We start from the raw sequence: 24,983 nt of genomic DNA on the forward strand, positions 1-24,983 counted from the left end.
CTAACTGGATTTCTCTTGAGAATGGAGTTGGTAATGTTGAGTGAGTTGTGAGGGTTGGCTGAAACATTTCCCACACAGCTGACACTGGAAGGGCGTCTCTTGTGCATGAATCCGATAGTGTTGAATGAGTTGTGACCTCCGACGGAAGACTCTGCTACAGTCACAACACTGATGGGCTCTCTCTCCAACATAGTCATGTCTTCGCTGATAGCGAATTAAATATGTCTTTTTGCGGGGAAACCCAGGTGGAAGGGCTTTTGCTGACTTGTGATCTTGGAGATGCTGAAAAAGATGGTCATCCTGGATAAAAGCTTTGCCGCACTGGACACATTCGTAGTAGTCCTCCTGACTATGGATTCTCACACGGCCACAGATAGTTACACGCTGAATGAAGGACTTTCCAGGGGACTTGTCACCGGAATGAGCTCCCAGATGTCTGGTGAGGTATGGCATGAGGTAGAGGGTTTCTCCACATTGTTTACCTTCAGAGGGTTTCTTGCCAGTATGGATCCGCTCATGTTTCTTGCAGGCCATTTGGGTACTAAAGGTTCTCTTGCAAAATTCACATCTGTTGATTCTGGGCTCTTGGGAGAAAGGCTTGTTGACCACTGGTGGGGGACTGGTGCAAGTCTCAGGGTCAGTGCATTCCTGGGAATCTGCTCCTGGAGGGCCTGCTGATTGTTTAGTAAGATTTGAACTTCTCTCAAAGTCATCTCTGTCAAGGCTTACTTCTTGAGCGAGGGTCTTGGGCTCACTCACGGTTCCAGAGCTTATAGGTTTCTCCTTGTTGACCTGACACAAATCCAGTGGATCAGCAGGAGAAGACTCTCCTGTGTGTCCTACATGCCAGAAGTTACCTATTTCCAAATCTTCCATTCCTGCCTCCAAGGATGATTTTTCTACAGGCTGGCTTTGCTTTGGAGTTAGATCTTTGGTTTCAGGTCCTCTCTCCCAATCTAAAAGAAACGTAGAAGGTTCTCTACTCTAACTCACATAGATACATCTTTATAGCAGAAACAGAAGAAAGGGACCAAAAATAACAGGATGGATCTTGTGGCAATCGGAAGGGATTTAAATGTTTTGCTAAAAGTTTGTATTTTCTTTTAGGAAAGTAAGAAGCTGGCCAAAAGTCTATGCTTTATAAAGGTAACTCCCTAGGCAGGAAAGAAACTGAAGCCAAAGAAATCAAGAATAGGATTGTAGATTAGAAGAGACAATAATGAACACAGTGGTCATCTCCCAGCAGACACTCAAAATATGTGAGCAGAGTAAGAAAACAGACTAGGAAGTCATCAGGAGAGAGGGGTAGTGACCCAGCACAGTGGATTCAATTTTTAAAAATGGTCTTTAAGAAGCCCTTCCTGACTCCTCTGTTTCCTTGCCCTGCTGTAGGACCAATGTTCCAGCATGTTCTGCTGGTCCTTTTTCAGAGAATATACCACAATCCTGAGCACCTTATGACCACAGCTCCAGCCTCCATCAACTTTGGCCTGGCCAACTTTAGCAGCCTCCCTACTGGTTCCCCTTCTGGTCTTTCTAAAGCCCATTTTCCATAGATCAGCCAGAAAGATCTTTCTAGAAGGGAGCTGCCCAACAGATTGCCCCGGGATAATGTAAATGGACTATATTTTTGCTGTCTGATATAGCAGCCACTGGCCACACGTAGCTAACAAACACTTGAAATGTAGCTGGTACTTGAAAGGAACTAAATTTTATATTTTAGGGAATTATGATTAGTGTAAATTTAAGTAGCCACATGTAGCTCATGGCTGCCACAGCAGATAACACAGTTCCAAGGTGTCAATAATGCTCCCTCATTCCCGAGCTCAAAACCTTCAATACCTTTTTGACATCTCACTTGGAACAAGATCCACATCCTTTACTATAAACCTTCCTGGGCTGGCCCATGACTATTTCTGTGACCTCATCTGTTATCCCCTCCTCTTCACTCAGACCATATCACTCTTCTTCCTGTTTCTAAAACACATAAGCTCATTCTAAACTCAGGGTCTCTGTATTTGCTATTCTCCCCACCTGCAACACTCTTCCTCAAATGACTACCTGACCCCACTTTGTCTCATTCACACTTTGCTCAGTGGGTTTGTTCCTGACTCTCCTACTGTAAACAGCCTCCCAGGTCACTCTGTCTGCTGTACACTCATCTATTACTTGTTTCTTTACCCATAACCAATCACCCTCATTAGACTGCCAGCCCCACAGTCTGCCTTGTTTGTTCCTGTATCCATAGAACCTAGGACGGGGCCTGGCTCACCACAGAGGCTCAATAATTACCTGTGAAATTACTGAAAAAATCAAAGAAAGAATGAACAAATTAGAGTTCCAGCCAAGATGGAGGCCTAGGTAGAAACCCTTTGGTTCCTCACACAACCAAAAGGAGGATAACAACCAATCTAAAAGCAATAAACAACCAATAGAGTCAGAAAATCAAACTGCATGGGACTCCGACAACCAAGGGATTAAAGAAAAAATCAACCAGAACAACCAGACTGGCAGCACCGCAGCCCAGCACAGAGGGTTGCCCTGCTCAGGTGCTACCTAAGGCCCCACCCTCTTATACTTTATCAGCTGCACCAAGACAAAGAAATATGGTCCAAATGAAAGAACACAGCAAACCTCAGAACTAAGTGATGAGGAGACTGCCAACCTATCTGATGGAGAATTTAAAGCCCTGATAATCAAAATGCTCACAGAACTGATTGAACTTAGTCAAAAAAATGAAAGAACAAATGAAAGATAACCAAAATGAAATTAAGCAAAATATTCAGGGAACCAGCAGTGACAAGAAGGAAACTAGGATTCAAAGCAACGATTTGGAACAAGAGGAAGAAATAAACATCCAACTGGATCAGAATGAAGAAACAAAAGTCAAAAAAAAAATGAAAAGAGCCTGAGGATTCTCTGGAACAACCTGAAACATTCCAATACCCGAATTATAGGGGTGCCAGAAAGAGAACAACAACAAGAAATTGAAAACTTATTTGAACAAATAATGAAGGAAAACTTCCCCATCTGGTGAAGAAAATAGACTTCCAAGAAGTCCAGGAAGCCCAGAGAGTCTCAAAGAAGTTTGACCCAAAGAGGAACACACCAAGGCACATCATCATTAAGTTACCCAAGATTAAAGACAAAGAAAAAATCCTAAAGGCAGCAAGAGAAAAGGAGACACTTACCCACAAAGGAATTCCCATAAGGCCATCAGCTGATTTCTAAAAGAAACCTTACAGGCAAGAAGGGGCTAGAAAGAAGTATTTGAAGTCATGAAAGGCAAGGACCTACATCCAAGGTTACTCTATCCAGTGAAGTTTTCATCTAGAATGAAAGGGCAGATAAAGTGCTTCCCAGATAAGGTCAAGTTCAAGGATTTCATCATCACCAAGCCATTATTATATGAAACATTAAAGGGACTTATCTAAGAAAAAGAAGATCAAAAGTATGAACAACAAAATGACAACAAACTCACAACTATTAACAAATGAAACTAAAAGAAAAAAAAAAACTAAGCAAACAACCAGAACAGGAACAGAATCAGAGAAATGGACATCACACAGAGGGAGTTTAGTGGGGAAGGAGAAGGGAAGAGTGGGGAGAAAATATACAGGGAATAAGAAGCATAATTAGTAGGCATAAAATAGATGGGGAGAGATAAAAATGGTATAGGAAACAGGACTCAATGATCTTATATGTACAACCCATGGACATAAACTAAGGAGGGGGGAATGCTGGAGGGTTGGGGGGCAGGGTGAAGAGGAGATAAAGGGGGAAAATTGGGAAAACTGTAATAGCATAATCAATACAAATGAAAGAACAAATACTTAAACAAAAGAATGAACAAATTAGAGAAAAGATGAGAAGATAATGAATGAAACAGAGAGGCAGGTAGAGGAGTCCCCTTGGCCATTCCTGAATTTTTGTTTGGGTTCCCATTTCTCCACCCACCCAGGAAAAGGCAGGAGTGTTGTGTTGACTAGCACCACAACAGGCACAGCTCCAGGTTCAGGAGTGGGATGTGGCTCAACATGGAACACTGAGAAATGAGGAGGGTGTGTCAATAGCTTCTCAGGAAGCTGTGTAAAAAAGCTTCCTCACTCTTAGAAGGCTTCTTGGACACGTGCTCTCTCATCCTCTCTTTGGATGGGAACAAAAAGTACAGTGAGGATTTGTTTGCAGAGTGAAAACAGAAAATGAAACTATATCTGATAACCTGATAATACCACAGAGTCTCTAAATCTAACCATCCCTGAAGGGGCCAGCATTGAAGCTAACAATCTCTCCATTCACACCAGTTTGGGTTTACTTTTCTGTTAACAGCAACTGAAGGATAATTATGATTCTGGTTGACACACATGAGGAAGGACCCAACTCAAAGGAGAGGATTTCATAAAAATGGTAAACATTATCACACTACAGCCATAGAGTTTGGAGAAGGCAAAGTCTAGAAGGCTCTTGTCCTCATTAGGGACCTTTAGGGGAAGTTGTACAGCAAGTGAGAGGGAGGGAGAGAGGGATGGTAGAGGCAGGAGATGGAAAGTAGGTTGTGGGGTGAAGGAGGGGAGAGGGAAGGGAGCCTGTGAGTGTCAACAAGTTTGAGGAGCTGGAAGCAGCAGTATCACACCATAGTTTCTGGCTGGTCTCAGTTAAAAAGGAAAGACCTATGATTTCTAGTTGCAAGAACAAAGGCACAGATGAATGGAGGGCTTGGGGCACTAGAGAAAATGGAAACTGACCTCCCTGGAGCTGGGCAGGGTGGAACTCATGCTGCAAGAAGAGATGAGCTTCGGAAATGGGAGGAAAGGAAGTACTAAGCAGGCACAAGGCGGTGATGCCTCTGGGGAGGAGAGCTACTACCAGCCTTCTTCCTGATCTGAGTGGGTTTTAAAAAATGTTTCCTCACTAACAGCACCCAGCCCCTCCCCGGACTGACTGGGGGTGTTGTGGTCCTCTCACTTCAGTCTCCACAGGCGTACCCCATCCTACTCACCTTGACCTGTCTTTGTAGCACTTTCTTCCTGCATCCCACATGACTCCTCCTCCTCCAGCTGTGAAATGATATCCGGTTTAGAGAACTGGTACCCTGAAGAAGAAAAAGGCCTGTGACTTGGGGGCTCTGTCCTAAACCCACAGCACTTCCCAGCCTGGGCTCTAAAGGCGGTGATGATAAGGAAGGTGCAAATTCACACAGGAGAAAAGGAAGCCTGTTTCTAACAAGTGTGTCCCCAGGAGACCTTTGGCAACATTTGGGGACATTTTCGTTGTCACAGCTTTGGGGGAAGGAAGGGGTGCTTTTGGCATCTAGTAGGTAGAGGCCAGGGCTTTTGCTCAACGTCCTGCAGTGCACAGGATGCCCCCACAACACAGAATGACTTGGCCCAAATGTAAACAGTGCCAAGGTGGACACTCTGATCTAGAGTAAAAACTCAAAAGGAGGCTTGAAGGCAGTATGCCAGCTCGCTACTTCAGCTCAGGGATCTGATGTTGGTTGGAGCTGCTCAGAAGGGAACAATGTAGGGTTCTTTTCCTCCTGTGATAACCTTCATTACCTGGGTGATATAATGCTTTCTCCAATCCTGCCCTCCGTTCCACCACTACTTCTGTGTTTCTATGAACTCCCACCATTTGAATACCACCTACTACAGTCCGAATGTTGGTGCCCTCCTCCCCACCCGCCAAACTTCATATGTTGAACTCCTAATCTCCAGTGTGCTGGTATTGGGAGATGGAGCCTTTAAGAGGTTCTTAGGTTGTGAGGGTGAAGCCCTCATGAATGAGATTAGTGCTCTTATAAGAGGTCTCAGAGGGCTCCCTACTCGCTTCTAGCATGTGAGGACACAATGAGATGCCTGTGACCTGGAGGATAGTCCGAGAGGAGTCTCTTTCTCACAAGTGACTGAAGGACTACTTCATGCTGTCCATGTACCACCTAGAACAATCTTCACTATAACCCACTGTACTCACACCACCCTTAGGAAGGCAATGTCCTGGGTAATACTAACCCCAAGCTTTTAGCAATGCAAGAAGCCAGAAATGGCTCCAGGTCACTACATGAAGGCTAAAGATAAAACGGATTTATTCTGTCTATGTGAAGTCATAAATGTGGTAACTGAGAGAAGAGTTGTGTTGGAAAAGGCACTCCATCATGCCTTTTTTGTGTGACAAATAACGGTTCAAATTACACACACTGGTGGCAGGTGTGAGGGAAGGCGCTTCTCTCTCCCCACGTAGGTCTATGACTTCGCAAGCATAAGAGCACCATCCTACTCTCAGTGGAATGGTGGCTGGACTTGATTTTGTTTCTCAGAAGAACTGAGGCCTGCCACCCCAAAGCCACTGAAAAGAGGAGGATCCTGGCCTTGGCAACAAAAACATTTAGCTTGTGGGGAGAGGTAAACAACCTTGCCTTTGGATGTGAAAGAGACTGGCAACCTCTGACTCTTTTCACATCAAGGCTAGTAGAGGCTTTTGGAGCTTCTGGAATTTTCGGCAATTCCTTCACCCACTTTAAAAACATCACTGTGAGCCCTAGCAGCCAGGAGAGTGGACTAGAATATGTATGCCTGAACAATGACGACTTCACTGTACTAGTCAGTGGGGGCAGTAGACACCATTGAGTGAGCATGTGTACCGTATGGCTATCTCATTCAAAATGACTGAGCAAGTACAGCAACGAATCCGCATCAAATTTTGCGTTAAGTTCGAATATTCCTCCACAGAAACTATTCAGATGACTCACATAAAAGGCCACAGCTATGGGCAGCTTGGTGACTAGCAGCTTCATCACAACCATGAGCCTGCTCACGCCTCACGTCTTATGCAGAGTTTTTTGGTGAAACATCAAATCGCCCATGTGACTCAGCCCCTCCATAACCTACATTTGGCCCCTAGCAACTTCTGGCTTTTCCCAAAACTAAAATCAGCTTTGAAAGGGAAGAGACTTCAGACCATCAATGAGATTTAGGAAAACATGATAGGGCAGCTGATGGTGACTGGGAGAACTGTGTGAGGTCCCAAGGTGCCTACTTTGCAGGGGACTGAGGGGTCACTGTCCTATGTACAATGTTTCTTGTATCTTCTTCAATAAATGTATCTGTGTTTCATATTACATGGCTGGATACTTTCTGGACAGGCCTCTGATCTGGGTTGAGACTCACTGACATGGTGAACCACTATGACTCATGGGAGGACATAAAAGAGTTGAGAACTGTGCCCTAGTACCATAGAGAAGGCGGACTCACCTACAGAGACCAGGTTCTGGTAATTCTCCAGTGTCACCTCTCGGTGGAGTTTCCTCTCAACAGCAGTAAGAGAGGTCAGTTCATCCAGGCTGAAGTCCACAAACACATCCTGGAAAGTCACCAACTCCTAAAACAACAAAAACGATCACAAATGCTCAGAATCCAGAAATTATCCCAGAAAGTGGGAATGGAGCCTGGTGAGAGACAACCGAACATGAAGCTGACATTCAGACCAGCAGGAAGCTTCTAATCCAAGGGTTCTAACCTGGAGGTTACATGGACCTGGCAATGTACCTTTATCTTGTAGCCCAAGAGAAGGCAGGACATTTTTAAGACAGCTCCTGTGGCCAGTTACTCTAAATTTTGCTTGGAGGAATACCTCAGCCTCAGGAATCAGAGAGAGCTGAGTTGAAATTCTAGCTCTGGTTCTTTCACATAAACTTTGTAAGTGTGAATTAGGTTAAGTTACAGTGACTGATCCATAACATACAAAGAGTTCATAAATATGAAGGGCTAGTCAACCTTATTAATAAAGGGAAATGCAAATCACCATAACACAGTACCATTTTACACCCTGACACTCAACTGACAGAAATTAGGAAGTCTGACAGTACCAAATATCTAGAACATGGACCCCCAGGACCTCTTATAAAATGCTAAGGGAGCCCTGGCCAGGTAGCTCAGGTGCTTAGAGCATCCTCCCAATACACCAAGGTTGTGGGTGTGATCCCAGGTCAGGGCACATACAAGAATCCACCAATAAATGCATAAATAAGTGGAACACCAAATCAATGTTTTCTCTCCCTCTCTCAAATCAATAAATTTAAAAAAATGAAAAACTAAAGAAAAAGATGCTAAGGGAAATGAAAATTGGTAAGCCACTTTGGACCCCAAAATTCTATTCTTAGGTATACTTACTCATGTGTACTTAGAGACAGATATGTTTGAAACAATGCTATTTGTAACATTCAAAACTTGGAAATAATCCAAACATCTACTTATAGAAGAGAAATATATTTTAATATAGTTGCACAATGGAATAATATTCTAGGATTACAAACTAATTAACTACAGTTCCACACAACAGTCTGAGTAACCTAAGGTTGAATTTGAAAAGCAGATATTAAAAGATTACATAAGACTTGTGATACCCATTTTATTAATCATCATTTGTGTTTTCAGGGAAACATTATGCAAATCAGTGAGCATCTGATTTACACTAGAGGCCGTGCACTGGCTGCCCAGCTCCTACTGAGGGTTTATTTGGCTTACACAGGTTTTTTTAATCTTTAAAAAAATTATATTAGCTGAAAGACAAATACCATATGATCTCACTTATATATGGAATCTAATTAACAAAATTAACTGATGAACAAAACAGAACCAGAGGCAGGTATACATGGAACAGATTAACAGCTGTCAGAGAGGAGGCAGGAGGGGGTACTTGATGGACAAAGGTGAAGGGATTAGCCAAAGAACATATATGCACGACCCATAGACACAAACAACAGTGAGGAGATGGCCAGAGAGAAGTGGGGTGGGGGAGAGGTGGAGGTGGACAAAGGGGGGAAAATGGGGACATTGTTTATAGCTTAAATAATAAAAATAAAGTACAAAAATTTGTATTAGCTACCACCACAAAAAAATTTTGTAGATTTCATATTAATTGGGGTTTTGGCTTCCCTTTACAAAATCAGAAGACCTGGGTCTACACTCTCACATGGAACCATCTGTTGAAGCTGAGTTACAGCTGCCCTTTGGTGGGGCAGGCACTCCCCAGTTTGTTACAGTCCACCCATTTATAAATTCCTTGTTTATATTACTTCAGCAGCTCCTGTGGGCATCTCCACTTGGGATCCCTGAAATGGACGCTATAGGAACAGAGGGCTATTCTCAGGATCATATCTCCTGGAACAGTGATTCTCTCCCTTTTTTTCCTTATCTCTCCTTCAGGGATCATTCTTACAAAACTTTTTTCCTAATCACCACCCCCCCCCCAAATTATTTCTGGTTCTAAAGGAAGAGCAATGTGTTAATTTCATTAATTGTCTTTGAGGTTTCAAAATGTGATTGAACAAGCCCTGGCAGGGTGGCTCAGTTAGCTGGAGTGTCATCCTGAACACCAAAAGGTTGCAGGTTCAATCCCCAGTCAGGGCCCATACCTACACTGTAGGTTCAATCCCTGGTTGGGGCCTGTATGGGAGGCAAATGATCAGTGTTTCTCTCTGTCCCTTACTCTGTCTAAATTCAATAAACATGTTCTTGGGTGAGGATTTTTTAAAAAATGTGATTGAACAAGAACATTAAGGAGTGTATTTTTGAAAAAAAGAAAACCTCATATCAGTATCACATGCCTGTAGGAGCTGCCATTTGTTTCATATGTAAGCATGAGCATAATAATAGTGCAAACCACAAGGGTTGATTTGAATAAGCCAACAGTAAAGATAAAATAAAAAGCCCTGGCTGGTGTAGCTGTGAATTGAGCGCAGGCCTGAGAACCAAAGGATCATGGTTCCATTCCCAGTCAGGGCACATGCCTGGGTTGCAGGCCAATTCCCAGGGCGGGGAATGCATGAGAGGCAACCACACATTGATGTTTCTCTCTCTCCCTCTCTCCTTCTCTTCCCCTCTAAAGATAAAGAAATAAAATATTTTTTAAAAAGATAAAATAAAATACTAAAACAAATAATTAATTCAAGTGGTAAGAGGGGGGAAAATGTTAATATAGTGTGGGGGATAGTGGTAAGTACAACAGAGGGGGAAAAAAGCCACAAAGAGGCATACAAGAATAAGAAGATTTTTACATAGGGTAGCCAGGGAAAGGCACGGTGACATAATATTTATGTGAAAACTTAAAGAAAATGGTGTGGTTCAATTAGACAGAGAAGGCCCAGAAGTCAGAAAGGCAAGAGCCTCACATTAGAGAACCAGGTTGGAAGAAAGCCTGACTCACCTGGGTTCCAACAGATGGCAAAGTGTTAGAAACGTTTGTGTCTTCCTTTTTTGGTTCTTTGGTGTCCCTCTCTTCCAGAACGACAGAGTTCTTACCAGGGTAATCTAGAAGGAGAAAGGAATGACCACAGAATTGAGTCTGGCCTGGCAGCACCCACAGACCGAGAGAGGGACCTGCCACTCCCACAGCATCCTATGCTGAGTCGGTGGCAGTCCTGGACTTCCTATGATGACAGAAAGACCATGGAAATTATTTCCCAACTTTACCCCCTTCGATGGTTCCCCAGTGCCTTCCAAATAAAGTGGAAGTTCCCTCTATGTCAGCCGTTCCCAGTGTCACTGTACACTCAGAATCACCAGGGAACTTGTTTCTCAACTGTAAAATGTAAATACTTATACTTCTAAAGCCTCTCGTAAGGATTAAACATTACAAATGTAAAGTACGCCATAGGCATGAAACACCATGGCGGCTCTTACTAAGCTTTCTCTGTATCTTTTTATTCACTGATCTAGAAGGCAGTCACTAACTTCCTTGCAGAAACCTGAACCGTGAAGGTCTTCCTTGCCTATATTGTCTTTCCAAGTGCACTTTCCATTGATCTGCTGTTTCTCCTACCCCAGGGAGCTCTCTTTCCTTTCCCAAGAATTCAGCTCCATCAATAAACAGCACAGGCCTTCTGCCGACTTTTTCACCCTCTTGGACAATATTCCCTATGTCCACCAGAGGCAGTGTGACCCTGTGATTAAAAGTACAGAGGCAGGAGCCTGCTGGAATCCTGCCAGTTACTAATCTTGGAACAAGTTACTCAACTTCATGTCTCCTCGTCTATTAAACAGGCGTAATACCTATAGTTCACTATCAGTATCTTCAAAATTCCTTTATGAGAATGCAATGCACAGAAACTGGATTAATCATAATCCTTTATTTCATGATATATCAGCATTGACTGTCATATTTATTTTAAATTTATTCATTTATTATTTAATTATAAGACCTATGAATCCACTACCCAAACCCAAAATGAGAATATTTCCATTTAACTTACATCTACCCAATTACTTTTTCCTATCCACATCCCAGCCTTATGTCCAGAGATAGCTATAATCTTGAAATCATATTTATTGTTCCCTTGCCTCTCTCTCTCTCTCATACATATATAGTTAATATATGTTACATATTATACATTATTGCAATGACGTGTGTATATATACACATATATGACATATGTGTATAACATATGCAACATATATCTACATAGATCTCCAAATAATTTTAATTAGTGTCAATCTTATTCAAATGACTGAGGAGTAAATGGCATTCTTTTCTCATTATTGAAATGGCCTTAGTTCTAATCTAGTAACTTGAGTTTTCAAGATATCAATCAAATTTTAGCAGAGATTTAACTTCTAGGACTCGTGTTTCCCACATTTTATGCCCTGTTTTTTGGTTTTTTTTTTAGCTGGGTGTGTTGTTCCGTTTTGTGGTGACACTGAAGTTTAGGCTGGATAAGAAATGTGGGGTAAGGAGGACAAAGCTGGAGAAAGGGGCACTCTCAGGGGAATAACAAATATTAAAAGCAAAATGCAAACGCCCAAATTTCTTCCATGTTGCTCAAGGCAGATTAGAATTATTATAAAACTTATCCTTTCACTCATTCAACACGTTTTTATTCAGCTCCTATTACACACCAGGCACACAGCAGATGTTCCATAAATTGAATGGCTAGTGGCTTCCTTCCTCTCTTACCTTCCTCCTCACATGCTCGGATCAAGTTTGCCACTAGGGTTCCTGCCTCCTTGCTGTTCTTGGGTCGTTTGGATCTCACCCATGTCTGAACCTCCACAGGCAGGGTGTTCAGAAACTGCTCCAGCACTAGTAGCTCCATCATCTGCTCCTTGCTGTGAATCTCCGGCTGCAACCACTGACAACAGAGCTCCCGGATTTGGCTCACGGCTTTGTGAGGCCCAGTCACTGATAGGGCCTGAAAATGCCTAAACTTCTCATGAGAAATTTTCAGAACTGCTGGGTTCCTTATGGGAATGGTTTCTGGATTATGCATATAAAAGAGATGAGGCTTCCTCAAGATATCCAAACCCTGTGTCACGTGTGACATCTTTATAGCTTGGCCCTTAGCAGAATGGAGATACTTGAAAAGGCAGGCTGCTCCAGAACACACTGTTTTGGAAGATTTGTATCAGATGAAGAAAGGATACAGAACCTCAGGACCTGCAGAAATTACATAGAGAGACAAATGACCTGACTTCACTTAGCATAATGCTCTCTAGTTCAATAGGCATTGAACTTGAGAGCTCCTTCTTTTTTGCTGCTGCATAGTATTCCATTGTGTAAATGTACCACAGTTTTTTGATCCACTCATTTCCTGATGGGCACCTAGGCTGCTTCCAGCACGTGGCTAAGTGGGGTGCAGGTGATTTGAGACAAAAGGAGTTCACTCATTTCACACAACCCATATTTACAGAGATTTGCACATCTACAGATATCGTGTTTTCTCAGTCCCATTCCCAGCTCCAGAAAATCCACAAGCACAGGCTCGAAACATTTAAGAAAGGGCAATGAAGAAAAAAGAGACTTGAATCCCAAACTACAATGAACTGAGCTAATCTGATGAGCCGCAAAAGAATTTCATTTCAAAATACAATGTAGAACAACTATGTATTATGAAACGATGCTCAGCATTGCTAGCCATTAGAGAGATGCAAATTACAATCACAATGAGATACCACTTCACACTGGTCAGAATGGCCAATATAAATAAATCAACAAATAAGTGTTGGCAAGGTTGTGGAACCCTAGTGTACTGTCGGTGGGAATGAAGACTGGTGTACTCACTTTGAAAAACAGTATGGAATTTCCTCAAAAACCTAAAAATGGAATTGCCTTTTGACCTAGCAATTCCACTGCTGCAATTATATCCTAAGAATCCTAAAATACTAATTCAAAAGAATGTATGCACCCCAATGTTCATAGCAGTGGGTTCACAATTTACAATAGCCAAGTGCTGGAAGCAACCTAGGTGCCCATCAGGAAATGAGTGGATCAAAAAACTGTGGTACATTTACACAACAGAATACTATACAACAGAAAGAAAGAAGGATCTCTCAAGTTCAATGCCTATTGAACTTGAGAGCATTATGGTAAGCCAAGTAAGACAGGCAGTGAAAGGCAAATACCATATGATCTCACCTATCAGTGGAACCTAATTAACAAAACAAATAAGCATGCAAAATATAACCAAAGACATTGAAATTAAGAACAAACTGACAGTAATAAGAGGGGAGGGGAGAGAAAAATAATGGGGGAAAGAAGGGAAAGGGTCATCAAAGAACGTGTATAAAGGACCCGTGGGCAAAGCCGAAGAGGGGATAGGATTGAGAGTGGAAGGTGAAGTGGGTGGGTTGGGGAAAGTGGTGTTGGGAAAATGGAGACAACTGTATTCAAATATTAATAAAAATGATTTAAAAATAAAAATAAGAAACCAGAAAAATATAATAAAACAACTATGTATTATTATACAGGATAAGAAAAGATCCTTACCACACATACATCCTACAAAGGACTGGATTCATATGCAAAATATATAAAGTACATGCAAATCAGTGAGAAAGAAACAGACAAAATAAGAGCAAAAAGTTCAAAGATTTGAGCAAGTACTGCAAAAAGGAGATAGCTAAATGGCCAATGGACATATGAAACAGGACTCAGCTTCATTAGTTATCAGAGAAATATGAATTAAATCCCCAAGAAGCTATCATTACACACCCTCCTGAATGTTTAAAATGAAAAAGGCCAGACAATAATAAGTGTTTGAGAAGAGACAGAACCACAGTAGATTGACATATGCAAGCACTGGAAGTCAAAACAATTGAAAACATGGATGTATGTTGCTATTGGAGTTAAAGAAACCAAGGTTAAAAAAAAAAGGCCACATTCAATGATTCCATTTATGTAATGGTCAAAACCAGGCAAAATCGATTCTAAAGTGTTCGAACTCAAAATAGCTTACTGCTGGGACTGGGGGCAGCAGTAGTAATGCCTGGGAGGAGAGAGTGTAAGGGGCATCTGAAAAACTAGTTATGTTTTATTTCTTAATCTATGAGCTCATGACATAGACGCAGTATGTTTGTTTGTGAAAACTGTATGTTGCTTTGTGAAAACTGAGTTCTATACTTAGGATTTGTCACCTGTTCTCTATGTATATTTCACTAAAAATTTGGCTGTTATAGTTGTGGGGAAACATCTAGGTTATAGTAGTAACTGAAAAAAAGCAGGAAACAAATTTGTATATAGACTATATTCTTAACCATCTAAACCACAGGAAAAGACACTGAAAAGTAAACCAAAACTCTGCACCAGGTTTTATGTATGAGCAGTGAATTTATAAGGGATTTTTACAAAGGATTTTGTACCCTCCCTTAAAACTTTTTAAGTTCTACAATGAACCTTCATTCCTTCTACCTTCATTTTTTTCTTAATCAGGAAAATTAAAAATATTTTAGTATTCTGTAAAAGCTACATTCATTCTATAAAACCATAAGCAAAATTGCCATTTTTTTCTTTTCTACTCCCCACTGAAACATATATCTGTTATTTCTATGACATAATTTAATCATTTCTGTTTGAAGGTATTTTTGTTCTTCAGTATTAGAAATTATAAAGTAGTGAATATCACTGAAACAAAGTGTGTAATTGTCCACATCCCTGATACTTCCCTTCCAGGATTGACTCCTCAAAGTGAAATGATCTAGACAAAGGGTATAAACATTTTTAAATTTTCCTTTTTAAAAAATTTTATTACTTTTTAAATAAATTGAGGTATAATAGACATATAATATTAGTTTAAGGTGTACTATGTAATCACTCAATATATGTATATATGCCCTTATTTTGAAAGACAATTTTACTAGATATATTATTGTAGATTGACACTTTTTCTCAGCAAAGTGTCTTTTCCCATTTTCTCTATTATCACATTATGGAGCTTTCACAGATATCCATGTTCTCTTCTATGTCTCCATGCTTCTATTTAATAATTTGCCATACTTTCATCTTTTCACACTGCATTATATATAACTTATTAATATTATTTTCTAGTTCACTAATTCTTTCTCTAGCTGTATATATTACATTTCAGTGGCTCCACTTTTCATTTCTACAAGCTTTATTTGGTTCTTTATCTAATCAGGCTAATACTTTTTAGTAGTCTGTTTTTTCCTGAAAAAAATCCCTTCAAATACAGCTTCACATTTTTTAGACTTAATATATTTATTTTGTATTCTATTTCAATAATTGCAATATTTGAAGTCTGCAGGTCTGGTTCTATTGCTTGTTGTTTTAAAAATTTCTTAAAACAACATGCCAAATTTTCTTCCCAAAGGCTTCCACCATTTCCTCTTCCAATCTCAATATATAAGACTATACATCCACCTTCAGGTAAATGGGGTCAGCTTCATTGGTGTATGAAGTGCAGACTCTATGCTCAGAAAGGCCTCAAGCTTAGTTTAATGCTCTGCTGTTGTTGTTTTGAGATTCTTGGTATTTTACTGGCCAATTATAAATTGTTCCTACCCTTTCCCCACTAGGGTGTTTCAGTTACTGATTGGTAAAGGCTCTATATAAATAAAGAGTATTTCTTGTCCTATTTGCTTAAAAAAATGCAGCCATGCAACACATTCTCTTAAGTCTTTGTACAATGAAAACAATTTAAAGTACAACTTAACACTATCCATTCAGAGACCTATTAAATATTCAATTATATTTTTATTGCTTTATTAGAGCATTTTACTTTAATTATTTGTTGGAATCTAGTCTGTGGTAGGGTGTGAGAAGAGAACATATTTTTTCTAAAAACTCTCCTGCCACTACCAATCATAAATTTACTATCTCTTTCTTCTTAAGATAATGGCACCCTTTAGAATTGAGTTTCTAGGTCTGTGGCCTCCAGGGAAGAATCCTGAGAAAGTGATAGTGGAAATGACTCTGAAGTCTTGCCAGCCTGCCTCCCTAGACTAGCCAGGTCCAAGGTCAGAGTAGGGAGAATTCTTTCTGGCCTGGAGAGGGAAAGTACGATCCTGACCAGTCAACAGCCTTCCAGAAAGGAAGTTCATGGCCCTATCTTCCCTGAGGGCACTATCAGCACCCCTCCATATCTTTTTTTCATAAATTCTTAACTGTTGGCTTCCTTTATGTTTTAAACTTTTGAATCTCAGCAAGAGAGAGAGAGAGCAAAGCAAGGCAGGGCAGAGTGCAGACGCAAAGCAGAGGAATGGGGTGAGAGAAAGAGAAGGAAAGAGCAGGAAAGAGGGATGGGGCTGCGACAGGAGGGGTGTGGCCAATGGAAAGACACAGAGAGGGACCAACTGAGGTACATGAGGAGGAGGAAGGGAAGGAAGGGGAGGAGCTCAGGGAGAAGAAGGGGTGCACAGACATGACAGAGGGGAAGGACACACAGAGGAGTGGTGGGACAGACAGAAGAGAAGGAACAGGGTTTAGGGAGAAGAAACTGGGCCACGGGGAGAGACAGGGAAGGCTGGACATGAGGGACAGGGTGGAAGAGGGAGGGACAGGGTGGAAGAGGGAGGGACAAAGCAGAGAAGAGAAACCACAGGACCAGGTACTAGATGATACTAGGCTTAGGGGGTGATCCCTTCCTCAGTTAGATAAATGCCTGATCACTGTGGTACACCTGACACTAGTGCAATATTGTATGTAGCTGTAACTGAAAAATAAATTTAAAGAAATTTTTAAGTAGGTAGTAAGTTTTTACCAGAGGAGCATAAACGGCAGGTGCTGGCGGAGAAGAGGCAGGGCCGTAGGGGGGGTAGGACGGGCGGGGGAGGGGCAGCAGGAGGGGTGAGGCTGGGAGAGGAGGTGGAACCGCTCGGACAGAAAGACGGAGCTGGACTCAGAGGGTCCGAGTCCGGCCCGGGGGTCTGGTGGTCGGGAGTACGAGCGATGAACCTGAGCGGTGAACCTGAGTCACCCGGGCCTCGGAGCTGAGGTGGGGCATGAGGGGAGCAGAGGTTGCCCGGGCGCACCCTATCGCTTCAGCTCCCCATTCTCCGCAGTCCCCACATTCGAGCTGGGGCAGCCCCTCTGCCGCGCCGGGCCCTCCCGCCTCGTGGATCCTCGCGCCCGAAGGCACCGCGTCGACTCCCGCCAGCCCAGGCGTCCCCCTCAGGAAGGCCCGCGCCTCGCTGCCCTGAGCTTCTCGCGTCCTGAAGGTGGCCCCTCACCCTCGCGTCCCTTCGGACCACGTCTGGGTCTCGCGCTGCCCGCGCGCGCCTCACACACGACAGCCCGGACGTCCACGCGCGCGCTCACCTTGTCCGCGAGATGCCTTCGCGCCTGACTGAGCCACTCGGCTTCAGACTTCGCGCCCAGACATACGGCGCATGCGCTGTGCAGGGTCTGTGCGTGTGCTGTGGGGGCGAGAGCTTCCAGCCTAGAAATACAGGCCATTCCCTGATGCTTCCAGTAGGGGGCGCGCGAGGCCCAGCTATACGGGTTGCCGAGCTGGAGAGACTGGGTGCTCCTGGGCTGCTTCTCGCCTTAAAACGCTTTGAGATTTTGAATAGCTAATACATGGTTTCAACTTTTTTAAATTTACTTTTCAATTACAGTTGACATGTAGTATTACTTTCTGGTATACAACATAGTGAGTAGGCTTTTATATGCTTTGCAAAGTGATCACCCCAAGCAGTGGCCAGTGCCTTAGCTGATTAGTGCACCCCAATATGTCAAGGTTGTGGGTTCTATCCCAAGTCAGGACATATACGAGGCAACCAATGAAGACACATATACAAATCAACCAATGAATGCGTAAGTGGAACAACAAATTGATGTTTTTCTTTCTCTTTGTCTCTCTAAAATCAGTAAATAATAAAAACCAATGTGTTCTCCTTCAAAAGTCTAGTTAAATGTTTTTAGGTAAATAAAGCTTATTTAATGAGAAGTCTCCCTCTTTCCATATGTGTGTGTGCGTGTGCAGGCCACCCACCAAATATTTATGCTGCCCAATTCCCTTTGGCTTTTTCCTTGGTTTTAATTTCATGTGCACATAGGTAACCTCTGTAATTATTTTGTGTCCTTTCACACTTTCTTTATGTACATGTAAGAATATATAGATATATGTATAAATATTGTACACATGTGCATATTCATACATATGTGATTATCATTGATATATATTACGTACATATATCTACACTTAATATATATTCTGTATATATCATACAGAATATAGTATATTCTGTAATATAAATGGACATATTTTAAGATAGAAAATACAATGTTTTCTAAGTGTATAAAAATTTAAATATGTGATATCATCTATAATACCACATCTATGTATACTTTATGATATATAATGCAACAGAAATATAATTACATAATATATACATTGTTATAATACATATTCACAATTATATATAAGTATATGTTTGTACAAATGTAATACGTGTATTTTACCTTTGCTTAAATGCTCACATCTCATTTCCTCCCTTTTTTAGACAAAAGGTGGCACACTTTACACACTGTTCTGTGCCTTCATTTCTTTTTTTCTTACAAGTATATCTCAGAGAGCTTTTCATATCACTAAAAAGAGAATTCGCTCACAGTTTTTGAATCGTTTTTTGGATGCTGCTGTATCGTTGTGACCTAATCTATTTAACTGATTCCTGACTGCTGGGCAGTTGGGTTATTTTCAGTACTTTGCCACTACAACCAGTGCTGAGTTCATCAAGCCCCAGGAGTGGAATTGCTCAGGCAAAGGGCACATGTACGTGTCATTGTGATAGAGATTTCTACATTGCCTTCCAATGACACTGTTGCATCTTAGACCCCCTCCAGCCCGTGTGAGCGTGCCTGCGTTCAGACTGTTATATGGTGTTTTTTTAAGTTTTCTTTTCTCTTTTAAAATTTATTTATTCGTCTAATTTTAGGTAGAGGGAAAGTGAAGGAGAGAGGGAGAGAAACCACAATTTAAGAGAGAAACATCCACCTGCTGTCTCTCGCAAGCTCCCCAGCTTGGACTGAGCCTGCAACTCAGGCACATGCCCTGATCAGGAATGGAACCAGCAAGCTTTTGCTCTCTGGGATCATGCGCAACAAACTGAGCCACACCAGTCAGTGCTGTTTTTTTCAAACTTTCTAAAGAGAGGATTGAGAAATAGTAGCTTGGGGTAGTTTTAGTTTACATTTCTCTTTTCATGAGCAAGATAGAACATCTTTTCCTGTGTTCCAGAACCACTATATTTAGCTAAAGCACAGTTATTGAGGTTCAATATATATATGGGGACAGTGTTATAAATGTGATAAATGATGATGATGATGATGATGATGACATACGGTTAATATTTCTTGAACATTTGCCCTAAGTCAATCCTGTTCTAAGCATTAACACAAATGTAATGACCTCTTCCCAAAACCTTCTTTAGGTAGATAGTATTATCACCACCACTTCATAGATGACAAAACTGAGGCATGAAAGTGTTAAGCAACCAAGTAAATGGAGGCTCTGAAAGGTTAACTGATTTATCCCCAGGAAGCACAGAACTGGTACTGAGTGGTGGAGGTTGGTGGACATGGGAATGGAAGCATGTTGGATGGGTTCCATACTCATACTCAAGCCATTCCCCAGATGAGGAAACTCAGGCTCAGAGAAATGTCCCCTAGCCCTAGGCAGATGAGGTTGGAAAAAGACTCAAACTCAGGTCTGTCCCTGACCATGCAAGGGCTCAGCCCAGGTGAGAGATGGAAGACCTAGGTAATCAAGGTCTGAGAAAGATCCCTGCTTTCCCCTGAGAGGGCCCAGAATGAGTCCCGGCCAGGCTGCGGTGCACAGACATGGAAGCGCAGGCCCAGAGAAGCCAAGCACCCCTGAATTCATGAGGCTGACATTACCTTGAAAACCTTATTGATTTTGTGGATATCAACAAACTGATTCTGAAGTTTATATGGAGAGGCAAAAGACCCAGAATAGCCAACACAACACTGAAGCTGAAGAGCAAAGTTGGAGGACTGACAGACACCCCCTGACTTCAAGAATTACTATACATTTTTTTATTGTTGACACTATTACAGATGTCCCTCATTTTCTCCACCTTTGCCCGCCTCCACCCTACTCTCATCCCCTTCCCCTGGCCTTGCTTACACTGTTGTTTGTGCCCATGGGCTATGCATAAATGTTCTTTGGCTAATCTCTTCACATTCTTTTATCCAGTGTCCTTTCTCCTCCCCTCTATGGTCTGTCAGATTTTTCAGATGTCTGTGCCTCTGTTTCTATTTTGTTCATCAGTTAATTCTGTTCATTAGATTCCACATACAAGTGGGATCATATGGTATTTGTCTTTCTCTGACTGGTTTGTTTCACTTAGCATAATACCCTCCAGGTACATCCATGCTGTTGCAAAGGGGTAAGAGACCCTTGCTATACAATTTTTATTTGTCAATTATCTCTTTAAAAGATTGGAAACAATAAAAACAACAAGCCTAAAGGAAACTAACTCATTGGGTGTCTAGGGCACAGCTGTGGCAATAATAACAAAATTCACTGCCATTTATGGAAGAGAAACCAGGCTACATGCATTTCTTCCTTGAAACATGAAAATGATCTCATTTTACAAATGAGGAAACTGAGGTCAGGAAGTTTAAAATACATGCTCAAGGCAACATAGTTGACCAGTGTCAAAGGTGGTGTCTGATCCAGTGAAGTCTGGATCTAGAGTCTGAGTACCTGATTGCTTCTTTAACTAACATTTATTGAGTACCCACTGTCAGGCACCAGTCTAGGTGCTGAGGATACAGGAGGGGACCAAGCAGACGTAAACCCCTGACCTCGTGGCATTTCCTTGCTGATGCAAAAGAGAGGCAATAAAAAAATAAGTAAGATAAATAGTGAATCATATGGTGGAAAGTAGTACTACAGAGAAAAATTAAACAGTCAGGTGTATGTGGTAGGCAGGAGGTGGGAGGTGTTTGGGAAGTGTTGCAATTTCAGGGTGGCCAAGGAGAGTAGAGGACATTGGGGCAAAACTCTGAAGGATCCCAAGAAATAAGATATATTGAGTCCTGGCCGGGGTGTTCAGTTGGTTGGAGTGTCATCCTGTTCACCAAAAAGGTTGTAGGTTTGATTCATAGTCAGGGCACATACCTAGGTTGCAGGTTCCATCCTTAGTCAGGTGCATATGGAAGGCAATCAATCGATGTTTCTCTCTCTCTTTCTCACCCTTCCTCTCTCTCTCTCTCTGATATCAATTTTATATGTATGTATACACACACACACTATATCCTCTGATATCTGGAGGAGACATATTCTGGGAAGAGGGAACAGCTGGTGGAAAGACCCTGAGATGAGGACATATGTGATTTGTTTAAAAGAGGACAGTGCCTAAGTGCCCATCAGTAGATGAATGGATAAAAAAAAAACACTATGGTACATCTATGCAATGGAATACAATGCAGCAGAAAGAAAGAAGGAATTCCTGCATTTTACAATGGAACTGGAGATTATTATGCTAAGTGAAACAAGCCAGTCTGTGGGAGACAAATACCATATAATCCTTCTTATAAGAGGAATCTAGAACTTCTGGCCAAGATAGAGGCATAGGTAGATGCACTGTGCCTCCTCGCACAACCAAAAGAAGGACAACAACAATTTAAAAACAAACAAACAAACAAACAAAAACCCAACTAGAACTGACAGAAAATTGAACTGTATGGAAGTCTGACAACCAAGGAGTTAAAGAAGAAATATTCATACAGACTGGTAGGAAGGATGGAGATGGGCAGCTGGGCAGAGAGGACTCGTGCCAAGGCAGCAGCTGGTGGACCCAGTGAGGTGGCAGATTGTGGAGTGGGGGCACAAAGCTGCAGCTGGCCAGCAAGGCAGTAGTGGGCAGACCTGGCAAGGCAGCGAATTGCTAACTGGATGGTCCCACATCTGCACGCAGATAGACCGGGAGGAACAACTGGGGAGTGAGACAGATCACGAAACCTGTTGGGAACCGCTCTGTCTGGTTTTAGGAGTTGTAAATGCCCCCCATGGATAAATCTGAGTGAGCCACCTCCAGAATGCAAGCCACAAGGAGACAAAGCTTGTCTCTGCTTCCTCCCCTGCCCCATTGCATGGTTGGTTAGTCAGAGACAGGTACCACTCCTCAGAGGAGGGGCAACCTAAGCCAGACATGATCTCGTGGGAGGCCTTCATGGAAGGACTCGGGGAACTGCAACAAAGAGGGAGTGATGGACTTTTGCCCCCCACTCCCCCACCTATTCTGACATAACCCGAGTCCCCATTTCCATCTGGGAGAAGCGCTTCCTGGCTCTAATCCACTTAAGCCTGAAAACTTGTGATGGGAGAGGCGGTGCAGCCCCTTGCTGGCTAGAGTGGGATCTGGGGTGATCAGGCATAAGAAAGAATTCCTAAAAGTCCTGTGAAGCCTGCTTTGCTAAGAGTGTTTTCATTCATATAATAAAAGTATGAGCAGGAAATGAGTATGTCTCCCAAAGTTTCTGCAACCCCCTTTCCTGACAGAAACTGACTCAAACTAAGCCCTCAGATTTCTTTGAAATTTTATCTACTGTTTGATTCTTACTGCCTCTATTCCTCTATATTACAACCCAATAAATGCCGTTGAGGAAGGGGCTCTTCGCCTTTCTCCTCTAGAGATTGGCCACCTCTCCTCCCCAAGAAGATCATGTCTTGGTAGAGTTACTTTCATCTGTGGCAGACAGGGGGACTTGCTGGCAAAGTTGCCCCCACAGAAACCCGAGACCCCAGCTCTGGAAAACAAAGCCTCAAAACACTGATTAAAAACACCTGTGGAGGTTGAGGCAGCTGGAGAAACTCCCAGCCTCACAGGAGCGTTCATTGGAGAGACCCACAGGGTCCTAGAATGTACACAAACCCACCCACATAGGAATAAGCACCAGAAGGGCCCAGTTTGCTGGTGGGAAGCGGGGAAAGTGACTGAAATCCAGCAGAGAGTGGAGCAAGTGCCATTGTTCCCTCTCAGAATCCTGCTCCACATACCTCATCGCAACTCAGCCACAGGGGTTGCCCCACCCTGGGGAACACCTAAGGCTCTGCCCCTCACTACATAACAGGAGCATCAACACACAAAAAAATTTCCCAAATGAAAGAACAGATCAAACCTCCAGAAAAAAATACCACTAAGTGATGAAGAGATAGCCAACCTATCAGATGCACAGTTCAAAATACTGGGATCAGGATGCTCACAGAATTGGTTTAATTTGGTTGCAAATTGGATAAAGAAATGAAGGCTTCTCTAAGTGAAATAAAGGAAAATGTACAGGAAACCAATAGTGTTGGGAAGGAAATTGGTACTCAAATCAAGAGATTGAACCAGAAAAAATAAAGAAACATCCAACCAGAAAAGAATAAAGACACAAGAATTCAAAAGAATGAGAAGAGGCTTAGAAACCTCCAGGACATCATTAAATGTTCCAATATCCAAATTATAGGGGTACCAGAAGGAGAAGAGGAAGAGCAACACATGGCAAAGTTATTTGAACAAATAATAAAGGAGAACTTCCCCATTCTGGCAAAGAAAATAGGAGAACTTCCCCATTCTGGCAAAGAAAATAGACTTCCAGGAAGTCCAGGAAGCTCAGAGAGTCCCAAAGAAGTTGGACCCAAGGAGGAACACACCAAGGCACATCATAATTACATTAGCCAAGATTAAAATGAAGGAGAGAATCCTAGAAGCAGCAAGAGATAAGGGGGCAGTTACCTACAAAAGAATTCCCATAAGATTGTCAGCTGATTTCTCAAAAGAGACCTTACAGGCAAGAAGGGGCTGCAAAGAAGTATTCCAAATCATGAAATGCAAGGACCTACAGCCAAGATTGCTCTATTCAGCAAAGCTTTCATTTAGAATGGAAGGGGAGATAAACTGCTTCTCAGATAAGGTCAAGTTCAAGGAGTTCATCATCACCAAGTCCTTATTATATAAAATGTTAAAGGGACTTATCTAAGAAAAAGAAGATAAAAATGTGAACAGTAATATGACAGAAAACTCACAATCATTAACAACCACACCTAAAAAAAGCCCAAAAGCAAACTAAGCAAATAACTAGAATAGGAACAGAAACACAGAAATGAAGATCACATGGAGTTATCAACAGAGCAGTGGGAGGGGGAGAGCAGAGAAAAGGTACAGAGAATAAGTAGCATAGATAGTAGGTAGAAAATAGAAAGGGGGAGGGTAAGAATAGTACAGGAAATGTAGAAGCCAAAGAACTTATATGCATGACCCACGGACATGAACTAAAGTGGGGAAATGTGGGAGGAAGGGGGTGTACAGGGCAGAGGGGAGTGAAGGGGGGGGAAATGAGACAACTGTAATAGCATAATCAATAAAATATTTTTTAAAAAGAGGAATCTAATGAACAAAATAAACTAATTAGCAAAACAGAACCAGAGGCATAGGATCGTGGAACATACTGAAAGCTGTAAAAGGGGAGGAGGGAGGAAGAGACTGATTGAAAAAAGGTGAAGGAATAAGTCAAAGAACATGTATGAAGGGCCCATTGACATGGACAATAGTGTGGTAATTGACTATGGAAGTGGGGGGCAGGCTGGGTGGAGGGGGCTAAGGGGGAAGAACTGGGACAACTGTAATAGCATAAACAATAAAATATTTTAAAAAGAAAAAGTAAAAAAAGAGGAGAGTGTAGGGATGGTCTGATGTGCCATCATCAATGTTCTTCACAATGACCACTTTGCATCTGGAGTAGGG

The 24,983-nt window shown here is 42.2% G+C and overlaps 1 protein-coding gene across 1 annotated transcript; it reads right to left on the minus strand.

Annotated features, from left to right (window-relative positions):
- On the minus strand, window positions 1–12,316 carry ZIM2 (zinc finger imprinted 2). Its single transcript, XM_037150691.2, has 6 exons — window positions 11,950–12,316; window positions 10,204–10,307; window positions 9,074–9,121; window positions 7,251–7,377; window positions 5,000–5,092; window positions 1–956 (listed from the first exon to the last, which is right to left on the minus strand). Exons 1-6 carry the CDS (start codon window positions 12,314–12,316, stop codon window positions 1–3), a joined length of 1,695 nt encoding a protein of 564 aa, XP_037006586.2.
- Between the last annotated feature and the right edge of the window lie 12,667 nt (window positions 12,317–24,983).

Source organism: Artibeus jamaicensis, unplaced genomic scaffold (genome assembly GCF_021234435.1).
Source record: "Artibeus jamaicensis isolate MK-2021 breed Jamaican fruit bat unplaced genomic scaffold, CSHL_Jam_final contig_723, whole genome shotgun sequence".
NCBI lineage: Eukaryota > Metazoa > Chordata > Mammalia > Chiroptera > Phyllostomidae > Artibeus > Artibeus jamaicensis.